At 59.3% G+C, this 12,458-nt stretch overlaps 2 protein-coding genes across 2 annotated transcripts; both read left to right on the forward strand.

The window, feature by feature from the left end:
- Positions 1-4,151: 4,151 nt before the first annotated feature.
- On the forward strand, positions 4,152-4,979 carry LOC309581704 (gap junction beta-5 protein-like; the record flags this gene model as incomplete). The annotated part of the gene is made up of 1 exon (XM_082296440.1): positions 4,152-4,979. The coding sequence occupies one exon, from the start codon at positions 4,152-4,154 to the stop codon at positions 4,977-4,979; it is 828 nt and encodes a 275-aa protein (XP_082152566.1).
- Positions 4,980-11,383: 6,404 nt separating this feature from the next.
- On the forward strand, positions 11,384-12,169 carry GJB3 (gap junction protein beta 3; the record flags this gene model as incomplete). The annotated part of the gene is made up of 1 exon (XM_082296424.1): positions 11,384-12,169. One exon carries the CDS (start codon positions 11,384-11,386, stop codon positions 12,167-12,169), a length of 786 nt encoding a protein of 261 aa, XP_082152550.1.
- Positions 12,170-12,458: the final 289 nt, after the last annotated feature.

Consider the following 12,458-nt stretch of genomic DNA (forward strand, 5'->3'; position numbering starts at 1 on the left):
CCGTATTGGGAGCGCGACCTCTTTCCCGTTTAGCTGCCATCTGAAAAGAATGTAACTTGCCAGGAGACAGGCGTGACTCAGGAGACTGGTAATGGGATATAAAGACTTTGACCTGCCGGTCGCCCATTTGGAGGCCGCCAAGGTCAGTGGCAAGGGCGACGATGTCCTTTGCACGGTGATTATTTGGCCAAACAACCCGAAACAGGCACTAATGGGTCCGTCCCTGACAGTCAGCGGGGTTGAGCACTGAGTTGGACTCTGCTCCTACTGTGAGGGCATCAAGTCCCCCAACCCCTCCCCGCCTGGGTTTTGGGGCTGTGTGACTGCCCACGGTCCCCTCCTGCTTAGGAATTTGTCCTCCCCGTCTTTCCCTTGCCACCACTGCAGGGTCATGGTCTGCAGAGGCTGAGAACACTCTTATTTCTGCCTTTTTAGGGGCAAAGAGCCACAGCAGCACCTCCCCTGTGCCCCATTCATCCGCCTCCCGGTGCAGAGGAAGGACAGACGTGCCCTGTCCCCTGCTCGCCCTGTCCCCCGCTCTGCTCAGCACCATCAGCTGCCGTGATTTAGGTCCCTGCTAACCTCATCCTCATCCTCAGCCACTGCTGACCATGTGAATTTATCTCCTCGGTAGAAAACCCATCTCATCGAGGCAGTTTGAGTCGGTGATTAATTAAGGTCTCCCTAGAAATGAGGTTACTCCCTGCAGCCTCACGTATAAACGTAAGATTAATGGGTGCTGGCCGTGTTAGACGGCCACGACCGGGGCTAGGCTTGGGAGGGTGTTTGCCTGCTCTCATCCAGATACTCCTGGAACGCGGGTTTTCAGTGGAAAAACTTCTAAACAATCCCGTGGGACGGGGAATGCAGCTGGCGGTGCAGCCACGGGGCTGAGGAAAGGGGTCCCGGGGCTGAGCCAGGCGCGGAGCAGCCGGTTTGGAAGCAGCAGCCAGCGATGCTCACGGGACTCTCCCGGTGGCTGAGCCCACATCCAGCCTGCTCTGTGTGTCTAATTTTCACTAATCTGTTTGGGGTTTTTTAATTATCTGCAAACAAGGTGCCTTCTTCACGGAATAACAATGGTGCTGGGGACAGCGAGCAGTGGGAGGCCGGGCTGTGCCCACACCCCTTCCCTGCGCTCAGCACCGCTCCGTAGCTTTGCCCAGGAGTTGTTTGTCTGCCCTTATCCATCATCAATCATGGGATTCCGCCCTGCTAACCAGCATCTGCATGCAGCGTCTCCGGCAGCAGGAGCGAGTCCTGCTGAGCTGGTGTGTAAAGCCTTTGCAATCACCCTGTGCCACGGAGCTGGAGGAGGGTTTAAATACAAGGCTCTTTAATAAGATTAAAAGAGCCCTTTCTTTCCCCACTGGTTTTCTGCTCGCTCTTCCATGCTGCTGGAGCCCTCGGGTTCTGTCAGGGCCTGGCTCTCCGTGGGCTGACAGGTTTCCTAACTCCCCTCCCTGCACTGTCAGCACAGTATCAGGAACAGCGAATACCAGCTGCAGGAGGAGGAAGCCCAGGTCAGAGCAGCCTCATGCCTCGTGTGTTTGGGTTTTGTCCGTCCTCAGTGTCATCAGTGACCTGGAGAGAAGCCTGTGCCTCAGTGTGTGCAGCAGGAAAATGGGTCTAATCCCGTTTACCTGTCTCCTCCGGAGCCTCTGCGGTGTTTGATTCATGTCAGCGGCTTGGCTGGTGACTGCGGGATGAATGACGCTATATAAATGCAAAGTGTTATTAATATTTCATGTTGTAGTGAAAATGTACTAATGGGGCTTGTTCCTGGAAGATAAAGTGCTGCCATTAATACACCTTTGTGTCCCCTGCGCTGGGGACTCACCTGTGGAGGGCTGGAGGGGGCTCTACCCAGAGCAGAAACTGCCCATCACACCTGGCAGCTCCCCAAAAGAGAGGATTTTTTTTTTTTTAAGAGGAGATTTTAACCCAGAAAAACACAAAGAGCCACTTCTGACACCCACAAAATTAGGGGTACCTGGGGCAGAAGGTCCCCCCATCCACCACTGGGTGCTGGTGGATGGGTGCTGCTCTGGGCCCTCCCTGCCTGCCCTTGGGGGGACACAGCCCCTGGGAACCCCCTTCCCGGCACAGCCACTACACAGGCATGTTAAAAAAAATAAAAATGGGCTTGTTTGATTTCAAACTGCAGAACTCTTCCCTGGAGCCATCCGCAAACACTGGTAATTTACTTTACAGCTGTTTAGATTTGTTTCTCTACATTTTTTTTTAAACCCCAGCAGAATTGCAAATGAAACGTGTGTTTGCTCCTCAAATGACTCCAGCCGTACATGAACTCCTGCACCCCGCATCTTCTCCTCGGACGCCCTCTCCTCTGCCCCCCGTCCCTGTGCCCCAGAGCTCTGAGATGGGGGTCAGACCTTAAAGAGGGAGTTCTCTGAGCTGGGAGCTCATCTTGGGAGGGCTCCAGATTCTGGTATCAAGGAGGAGTGATGGGAAAGAGACTTGTGCAGCTTGGAGGTGAGGGGAGCACAGGTAAGCAGTTAATTAATTGCCAGTGAAATAATCAGCTGCCACCCATTCATCAGAGGGTAGTGAGGGATAAAGGCTCTGCTAAATTACTGCCATGGTGCAAAGTTTCAATAAAAAAGGATTATAAAGGGCGGTGTTCGGCTGAGAGGCCCCCGGTGCCGTGGGCGGGGGTTCCCAGAGCTTCGGCCACTTTGGAGCAAGGGGGATGGGTGCAGGGAAGGCATGGAGGGACCCCGGGTTGTGCTGGACAGCAGCAGCTGAGGGCAGGCAGCCCTGAGCTCCCACCCTTCCCCACGGCGGAGCAGCCGGCTCAGCCCTACCCCGCACGGCAGCGCTGCGGGGCCGCCCTTCGCCTCGGGAAATCTGGCATTCCATGGGACACGTGGGGATCTGCCTGGAGCCTCATCCCTTCCCCCGGGAATCTCCTCCTCGCTCCCAGGAGCGCGGGGGTGACTCATGTGCTGTCTCTTGCACCGGGCGCTGCGTTCCTGCCCTGGGCAGGCGCCGACCCGCAGCAGCGCCGCCGAGGGACAGCCGCAGGTGAGCGGCCTGGGGACCCTCCTCTGCCGCGACCCCCGGCCCTGGGGAGGTGGGGAGGGCGCTGGGGAAGTGCGTCTGACACCAGGGAGATGGGCACGGCCTGGGCTGCTGCCGGAGGAGTGCACAGGGAAGGAGGAATCTGAGGTTTGCATGTTCCTCCAGGGATCCACCGTGAGACGGGAGCCGCCGGCTCCCACGGGAGGGACGAGAACCGGGAGCGCCCGTGGTCACTCCAGTCCTGCAGGTGGGTGCACTGGATGGGCTGTGCAGAGCAGGGGATGTGTTTACCCCCGAGAGCCCCCCCGGCGAGGGGGAATCTTGTTATTTCACTGGTAGGTAAAATATTTAAGGAGAGCCAGTGCCAAACGCAGCCCTGGGAGTCCTGCTCGCTGCAGCTCCACGGCGCGTGGGGTGTGTTTGTCCGGCACGATGCGAGCCGGGGTCAATTCGGCCATGCAGCGGCGTGGGGCTTGTGAAAATTGGTTGTTTTGGCTGCCCGGCCCCACGGCAGCTCCTCGGCATCGCAGGGGCTGTGCAGCCCCCCAGCCCAGCCCAGCCTCTGCCCTGCCGTGGGCTCCCCGGTGCGTGGGCACGGCGTGGGGACAAGGAGCAGTGGCACAGGGCTCCTCCTGCACTGCCCGGGGGAGCACGGAGGTGACGGCAGATTCCAGTGATGGGAGAGGACGCGGCAGCGCAGCCGGGTGAGTCACGCCCCGGCTGCTCCTATTTGTTGCCCGCCTGGGCCAGGCTGGTAACGTCAGGAAAATTAATAACAAATACCTGGGCAACGAGGCGGGAGCTGGGGCGGGATGGGGGCCGAGCCGTGGGCTGGACCTGGTGGTGGCTGGAGGATGCTGTGGCTGTGGCAGAAGCCCCAAGCGTCGCCGAGTCCCCGTGTTCGCAGAGTGGGGGACGGTGCTTGGAAGAGATGCACCACCCGGACCAGGTCTGTGCTGGGCACGTGTCAGTGTGTCCCCGAGTGCCAGCACGGGTCAGAGATGGTCCTAGGAGGCACACAGGGGCTCTTATGGGTACCTCTTACTGCTTCTACAGCGTCACAGTATGTTCTCTCTTCCCAGGCCGGCTAACGGGATCAGGGAGCCATGAACTGGGGGTCGTTCGAGAAGCTCCTCAGAGGCATCAACCAGTACTCCACAGCCTTTGGCCGCATCTGGCTCTCCCTCGTCTTCATCTTCCGCCTGCTGGTCTACCTGGTGGCGGCCGAGCGGGTCTGGAGCGATGACCACAAGGACTTTGATTGCAACACGCGGCAGCCGGGCTGCACCAACGTCTGCTTCGACCACTTCTTCCCCATCTCCCACATCCGCCTCTGGGCCCTGCAGCTCATCCTGGTGACGTGTCCGTCCTTCCTGGTCCTCATGCATGTGGCATACCGGGAGGCCAAGGAGCAGAGGCTCCGTGAGGCCAGCGGGGACAACTATCGCCGCATCTACCCCAACCCCGGCAAGAAGCGGGGCGGGCTCTGGTGGACGTACCTGTTCAGCCTCATCTTCAAGGCCGGCGTGGACATGGTCTTCCTCTACGTCTTCTACCGCTTGTACAAGAACTACACCCTGCCCCGGGTGGTGAAGTGTGAGCTGCCGCCCTGCCCCAACGTGGTGGACTGCTTCATCTCCCGGCCCACCGAGAAGAACATCTTCACCCTCTTCATGGTGGTCACCGCCTGCGTCTGCATTGTGCTGAGCCTCATCGAGGTCGCCTACCTGATCGGGAAGCGGTGCCGCGAGCACCTGGAGGCCGGCGGGGGGGACAGCCGGCGGCACAGCCACGACTGCCCCGTCTCCTGCGCTGACCCCGTGGGCACGGGCGGGCAGGTGTTCCATGGGGTGGACTACAAACCCCCTACGGCCGCCATCCCACTCACAGCCTCCTGCCCCAGCACGCTGTCCAAGGATGAGGCTCGTTCCTAGAGCTGCCCAGGAGAAAGCAGGAACCGCTCACCTGGCCTACAACTCCATCCTGCTCTTCCTCCTCCGTGCCCCAATGCAGGAGCGCTGAGGGTGGCAGCACCTTGGAGCTGGGCTGTGCCTGAGGGGTCTCTGCTTCTCCTGTCCCGGGAAAGGCACTTTACATCATCCTGCTGAATTTGGGGTAAAGCAGGGGCTGTAGGACACATGCTGTTCCTGGGAGTGACAGGGACCAGCAGCTCTGGGGCAGCTGTGAACTGACAGTGGTGCCCAGACTCTGAGCCTGGAGCAGCCAGGACAGACACCCTGATCCCCCAGGAAACCCCTCTTCCTATGTCTCACCCTACATCAGCTACTCAGTGGGTGAGAGGGCCACCTCAGACTGATGCAATCGTCATTAATAACATTCATTAGTTGAGTGGGGACAAGAGCAGGTCCCTGGTGCCGCAGCCACCGCGGCAAAGTGCAGGCATGAGGATCTGGCTGGGCAGGCAGCGCCCGCCGTGGGCTGCTGGATCATCCTGCCTGGCCGGGGGAAAACACCTGAGCAAAACAGCCAAACACAGGAGAGGAAAAACACCCAACCACTGATTAAACAATAACATTAAATGGCAAAATCTGATCTCGTTTATTGTTGTAATACTTCGCGTTCGGCCGTGACATGGGCAGTGCTGCCACTTCCGAGGCCATCAGAGGGAGCTGAGCGTTAGCTGGCATGAATAATTAACAATAATTTCATGGCAAATGCACTCACAAGTAACATTAACATTGAACATGCAGCACAATCTGTTACTGGTTTTCCTTTACTTCGAGGGTGTGATAATTATTTTTTCCATGAGCAGCAATGGTGCCAGCACTCCCTGGCTCTGTCCCAAAGGAAGTGGCACAGGGGGTGAGGGAACACCATCGCTGTGTCATTTGTGGCTGAGGCCATTCTCAGTGACAGATCATTGCAGTGAGCCAGCTGAGACCCTCTGTGGGCAAAACTGAGCTTCCCACCGCCCATCCTGGGGAGAGGACCAGCTGGATGTGCTGGAGGGGGAGGCAGAGGGGCCACTGTGGCCAGGGGGATGCCGAGGACAGGCAGGGCTGAAGGGAAGCCAAGAGCAGGCAGGGCTACAGCACTGCTGGATGGGAGGGCAGGGAATGAACCAGCCACTGATGAGGGTGAGGATGGTGGAGAAGCCCTGGGGAGATCCCAGCCACCGACACAGAACTGTCTAAGCGCACAGCAGCTCCTTGTGCTGACACCAGTGAGTTTGGGGATCTTTGGGGTCAGAGAGGCAGAAGGTGAAATACAGACAGATTTTTTTCCACTTCTTAGGGGAAGCTGTGCTGGCACTGCCTTCCTTCCGTCCACTCCTGTTGCTGGATTATCCACCTGAAAGTTTTCTTTATGAAGCCTGTAATGTCAGAGGACACAAGCTGTTCTTTGTGTGCGAGCCATTGCCCCGATTGAAAGAGCATGGGCTGGGCTGTTTGTTTTCCAGCAAGGTTGGCCGCTCCTGCTCCAGGCTGCTGAGTGAAATCCCGAGGTGTTCCCCTCTGCAGGCGCTAATCGGGACAGAGATGAGCCCCAGAAAAACCACCCTGTCCCACTTCTGCACATCAAAGCACAGCTGGAGCTGCTGCCCATTGCGAGACACCTGAAGATCCAGTTGCTGGATGTTGTTGTGCCGTTTTGTCATGCTCGGAGCAAATATTGCAGAGCTCTGGGTGTCTTGCACCATCCAGGCTTGGGATAGGTAGTGGTTGGCTGGAAAAACAGGAGCGTTCGGCTGCTTCTTTTGATGTGTTCCCCCCACTGGTGCTGCAAAAACAGGGGGCTGGATGCTGGGACACCTCCTGGGACACAGAGGCAGTACCAGTGCCAGCAAACCAGGGGTTGTGCCACAATAAAAGCTGAATATTTCCCAGATTTTGCGTCATCACACAGGAAATTCCCTGTATTTGCTTGCGGGGTCCCAGAGGACCTCCTAAATCTTGGGGTGAGGGGATTTTAAAGAAACCCACCACTAACTCCAGCCCAGGCAGGGATGTGGAGGGGATTGCGTGCACAGGTCAGGGGTAGCTTGGCCTTCCCAGCTTGGGCTCGTTTCTTCCCTGGCCAAAACCCGCCTGTTTGCTGGGAATTGAGGCGAAAGTCCCTGATTTATGTCCAGCCCCGGCTGCTGGCTCCCAGGATCCCATGACTCCTGTGCCCCTGCTCTTGCGGGGGAGTGTCATCCCTGGGGATGTGGCCCTGGAGGGGGACAGCTGTTGGCAGGCACAATCCTGCCATGCCCTGTTTAAGACCCTTTTAAAGGGACTTTGATGTTTCCCTGCTGGTTTGGCGCCCGCCTGCTCCACTGTTTGGGTTTTTCCTTTATGGAGGAGCCAAGGTTGAGCCTCTCTAAGTCACTGGGTGTTCCGGTGCTCACATGTGGCACCGAGGCCTTTCACCTGTCACCCTGCCGTGTCAGAGCAGGGTGGCTGCAGCGTGACGTGCCCTGGGCATATCCCTGGAGGCTCCCAGGTGCTGAGGTCTGCAGAACCGTGCTGGCACCTTGTCCCTGTGCCCACACTGGCAGAAGGACAGTAGAGGGGGTGCAGGGATGAGCCCTTCGATGGATTTACGTTACCCAAACACCCACCTCAGCATTTCAAAACACTGCAAAGCACAGGGTGTTTCCACTCCCCACCCAGCAGCCTGAGGGAAATCTTCCGCCCGTGCCAAAAGCGCCTGAACTTTCTCACCGTGGCCACATGGCCGCTCCTGAAATTCCAAAACTGCAGGCAAGAGGCTGCCCAGGGGTGATCCGGCCCCACTCCTCACCTGGCCCTCACGGGGTTTGGCCGTGGGGCAGGGAGCAGCTGCCTCTGCAAGGAACCAGAGCTGCCGGTGCTTCTCGACAACTTCCCTCTCTCCAGGGTTTTTCATCTCACAGGCCACAGCCCCTAGATTCCTGCCGAGCTCCTGCCACACCAGCTCTCTGCAACAACATAGCTCAAATTCCTGATCCGGGCAGCTCCGGGTGAGGGAAGGCTCCGGAGACCCTGCTTGGCTCTCATCCGGGATGGGGGTGCCCGTGTCTGCCCCCTCTTCCAGGCTCACCCCATCCTGTGCCCCCAGGCTCCCACCAGGGTTTGCTTTGGGTCTCCTGGGCTCCCATTCCTGTGTGTCCCCAGCCTGGCAAACCTTCACTGGCTTCATTTGACCTCCTGGAGCCAAAACGCCTCTGGCAAGTGGCTCCTTGTCTGCCAGGAGAGCAGGGAGCAAATCTCTCCGGGCACCAAGCACCCCGGGGCTCTTCAGACGTGTCCCCATGGGAGGGGTGGCCCTGGCGAGGTGCCGTGTGAGGCTCGGAGCACGGCTGACCGGCCTCAGGGTGTGCCGGAGGATTCCAGGGAAGCCTCGAGGCACTCAAGAGACCGCGTGAGCCGCAGGCGAAGGGAAGCACATTCCTGCCCGGCTACGTCGGCACAGGCATCTGTTGGGGCTGATCCATGGGGCAGAGGGTGGGATGCGGCTGACTCAGCCTCCTGGGAGCCACCGGTGCTCTGGGGAGAGGGACACCCCCTTAGGGACACGTCCCAGGTCCCATGGGGGTGCGGCGTGAGGCAGCAGCAGGGCAGGGTCCCACTGCATGGAGACCCTGCTGCCACCCTGCTCTGTGGGAAAGGTCCCATCTGGCCACACCGGCCCCGCCAGGGCGGTGGCTGCAAGTTCCTGTAGGTTGGAGATACCGATGAGCTGTTGCAAAACTATTACTAAGGCAAAATCATTTTAAAAGTGGGTTACAATTGCGTAATCCGGGACTCTGAGCAATGGCTGCTGGTGGGCCCACAGCTGGGGGACGGTGCGAGGTCCCTGGTCTTGCTGCCGAGTCTGCAGTGCCCAGACCATCCCTGCAGGGGATGGGACATCACCTGGAAGGAGCTGCTGGTGTTTCCTGTGGAGGAATCCGTCTCCGCTGATCTCCCTGCCGGATTTGACCTGCCTTTGTTGTTCAAGCCAAGCGTGTGTGTGCATGTGTGCAGACAAGAACCTCTCCGGGAGCTGTTTGCCAGACTCACCCAGTTACTGGGAAGTGAACCAACCACCTTCCCCTCCTCTCGCACACTCAGTGCCTCAGACAAACCCTGGGTGTGCAGGAGGGCTGCGGCTGGGAAGGAGCTTCCCTGCTCCGAGAGGCGCCCGGATCCAGACACCTTCCTCCAGCCCTTTCCCACCTAGACAGGTACTGCCTGGGGCACAGGGTACTGGGGGGCTGCCAGGGAGCTGCTGGTTGAGGGGGGACAGCCCCATGGTGTAACGGGGTGCAGGTGGGACCTGTGTTAAGGTGTTATTGGGGTGCAGGTGGGACCTGGGGCTGCTGTGACTCTGGGGTCAAAGGTGGGGATCCCAACATCACACAGTGCCACATCAGGACCTGACAGGCCATGCCAGGGTCCCCATCCCATGGAGTGATGCAGGGGGATGGCACGGTATGGCACCCCGAGGAGCAGCAATGGCCACCCCAGACCTTGCTCCTCTGTCCCACCGCCCTCCCCAGGGACCAAAAGAGGCAGAGCCCCCCCCAGGAAAAGTGGTTCTGCTGAGTTTGCACCCCAGGTGGGAGCCGGGTGCTGTCAGGTCCAACGCCCTGCGCCCACATGGGGCAGGACCCAGCTGTGACGCAGGGGGTTGGCATCCTGGGGGCTGGCAAGGGTGCCGGGCTCTGCGGGAGGCAAACCGGCACTGCCGGCACAGCTGAGCACACCTGAGCACTTCCCCTGCTCTGTCTGGCTGCCAACCAGCACTGGGGGGGCCTGTGGGACTCACACAGTGCTGCACACACCCCCCAGCACGGGGATTGGCACAGAGCTTGGCACAGAGATCGCATCCCCTTCCTGCCCCACTGCGGGTCCATGACTGGGGCCAGCGCTGGGCCGAACCAGGCACACAGGTGCTGGGCAGGTAGGTTATGGGCAGGTGAGTGCTGGGTGGTCTCACTGGCACCAGGGATGGGGGCATGGGTGAATTGGCAGGCTGGCAAGGGGGCACAGGCTCTGGGGGCATGCAGAGGCTGCAGGTTCCATCAGCGCCAGCTTTCAGGGGCAGAACAGCAGCTCCCCTCTCCCAATTTTAAATCCAAGGGTTGGGTGGGAACACAGTGATTGTTCCCCACCCAGACTCCCGACCAAGGGTTTGCCAGGGAGGAAGTTCTGGTTTCAGACAGGGTAGTGGGGGAAGGTGTGTGGGCATGGGCAGAGGCGCGGCCCTGGCACTCGGCACACACTGCCGGGGACCCCAGCCTGGGGCCACTCGGCTCAGCCACCCTTCCTGGTGTGTCCCTGGGCCAGAAGTGTGGGAGCACAGCCACAGGTTCGGGGCTTGCTGCAGGGTGGCCCCGGCCAAAGACGGGCTCCCAGACAGCTCCATGGGCTCCAGGCAGTGCTCCAGATTCTTTTCTGTCCCTGCAGCCCTGGGACACCGCAGTGCGTTGGGTGAGAGGACCCTGATCACCAGTTTGCCATCACATCCCAGCCATGCCCTGTGCTGGACACTTCCCACCCCACAGCCCCCGGTGAGCAGGGAAGGAGCCTGAGCCTCCTCCAGGTACGTCTCGGAAAGCACTGGGCGGGCAACAGGCAGCGGCAATTCCTTAAAAGTGGGAGTGACCCAGCATTCTGTGAATCTCTTTGTCAGGGCAGACACATTCACAGCCCAGAGGGTTGTAAAAACCACCTGGGTTTGTAAATCCAGGTGCAGTAAAGCTCCGGGTTAGGCTTAGCATGTCACCCTCCTCACACAGGGCAGCCCCAGGCTGAGCTGCGGAGCCGGTTTGACCGTCGGGACCTCCAGCATTGCTGCTGGGAGCGGAGCACTGGCCGGGGTGACTTGCCGGTGACACACACGGACTGTGACACACACGGACTGTGACACACATGGACTCTCACTTTCTGCAGCCCCGCTCTCACCTGTGCTTGGGCTGCCTCAGGCATCACCTGTGAGACAGAAAACCAGTCCCTGGCATGTCCCAGCACCTCAGCACTGCAGGAGCAGCCATTTCCCCTTTGGCTGTTGATCCTGGCCTGCTCCAGCAGATTGTGCTGCCAGTTTGCACCAACATGCACAATCAGGCAGGGAGCTGGTGGCAGGGACTTGGCCGAGTGGCTCGTCCCTTACAGCAAAGGCTCTGTCAGAAGTACAGAGAGACTGAGTCACCTCTGTCCCCAGGAGCGTGTGAGGATGGGCTGTACTGTCTGCAGGGGTGAAGAACCCCTATCCCAAATGAGTGTAATGTGGTGGGAGAGAGTGTTCAGAGGTCAATGGGATTTAGTGCAGTGAGAGATGTGCGGCCCCAGTGGTGTCTCCCATTGCTCCTCACGCACTGCTCCTTCTGCCTCTCCAGGTCAGGTGACTCTGGACTCCCTCGGCTGCCATGGATTGGAAAACGCTGCAGGGGCTGCTCAGCGGGGTCAACAAGTACTCCACAGCCTTCAGCCGCATCTGGCTCTCTGTGGTCTTTGTCTTCCGTGTGCTGGTCTATGTGGTGGCGGCCGAGCGTGTGTGGGGCGACGAGCAGAAGGACTTTGACTGCAACACGCGGCAGCCGGGCTGCACCAACGTGTGCTATGACCACTTCTTTCCCATCTCCCACATCCGCCTCTGGGCCCTGCAGCTCATCTTTGTCACTTGTCCTTCCCTCCTGGTCATCATGCACGTGGCCTACCGGGAGGACCGCGAGAAGAAGAACAGGGAGAAGAATGGGGAGAATTGCCCCAAGCTCTACAGCAACACGGGCAAGAAGCACGGCGGGCTGTGGTGGACCTACCTGCTCAGCCTCTTCTTCAAGCTTATCATAGAGATCCTGTTCCTCTACCTCCTCCACAAAATGTGGGACAGCTTTGATTTGCCACGGCTGGTCAAGTGCACCAACGTGGATCCCTGTCCCAACACCGTGGACTGCTACATCGCTCGGCCAACTGAGAAAAGGGTCTTCACCTATTTCATGGTCGGAGCCTCCTCCATCTGCATCATCCTCACCGTCTGTGAGATCTTCTACCTCATCTTCAAGCGAGTTGTCCAGAGGGCAAGGAAGTGGAAGAAATCCACCAAGCGCTCTGTCAGCTACAGCAAGGCCTCCACCTGCCACTGCCACGTCAAGTCGGAGGAGAAGGACGACAAGTCCCAGCCTAGGTGTGTGACAGCCCTGACTGCTGTCTGAGGGGTGCTGGGAAGGGTGGGGGGGTGGGAAAGAAGTGTCCTGGCACGTGCCAGGGATGGTTGGCACCAGAGCGGGACCACCAGTGATGCCACCACCAGACTGTTCAGCCAGGACCTTGATGGCTGTAAGGGGAGGGGGATACATCCATGGGAACTCTCCTGCTTGGGACCGTGGGTGGACATGCCTGGTGGCAGGTGGGTGCTGGCTGCCTGTGGCCATGCCTGAGGGTGTCTGTTCTTCCCACAGAGAAGAGCTGTGAGCTCACCCGTCCCAGCCGGTTCACATTCCC

Source organism: Coloeus monedula, assembly GCF_965178545.1.
Source record: "Coloeus monedula genome assembly, chromosome: 24".
NCBI lineage: Eukaryota > Metazoa > Chordata > Aves > Passeriformes > Corvidae > Coloeus > Coloeus monedula.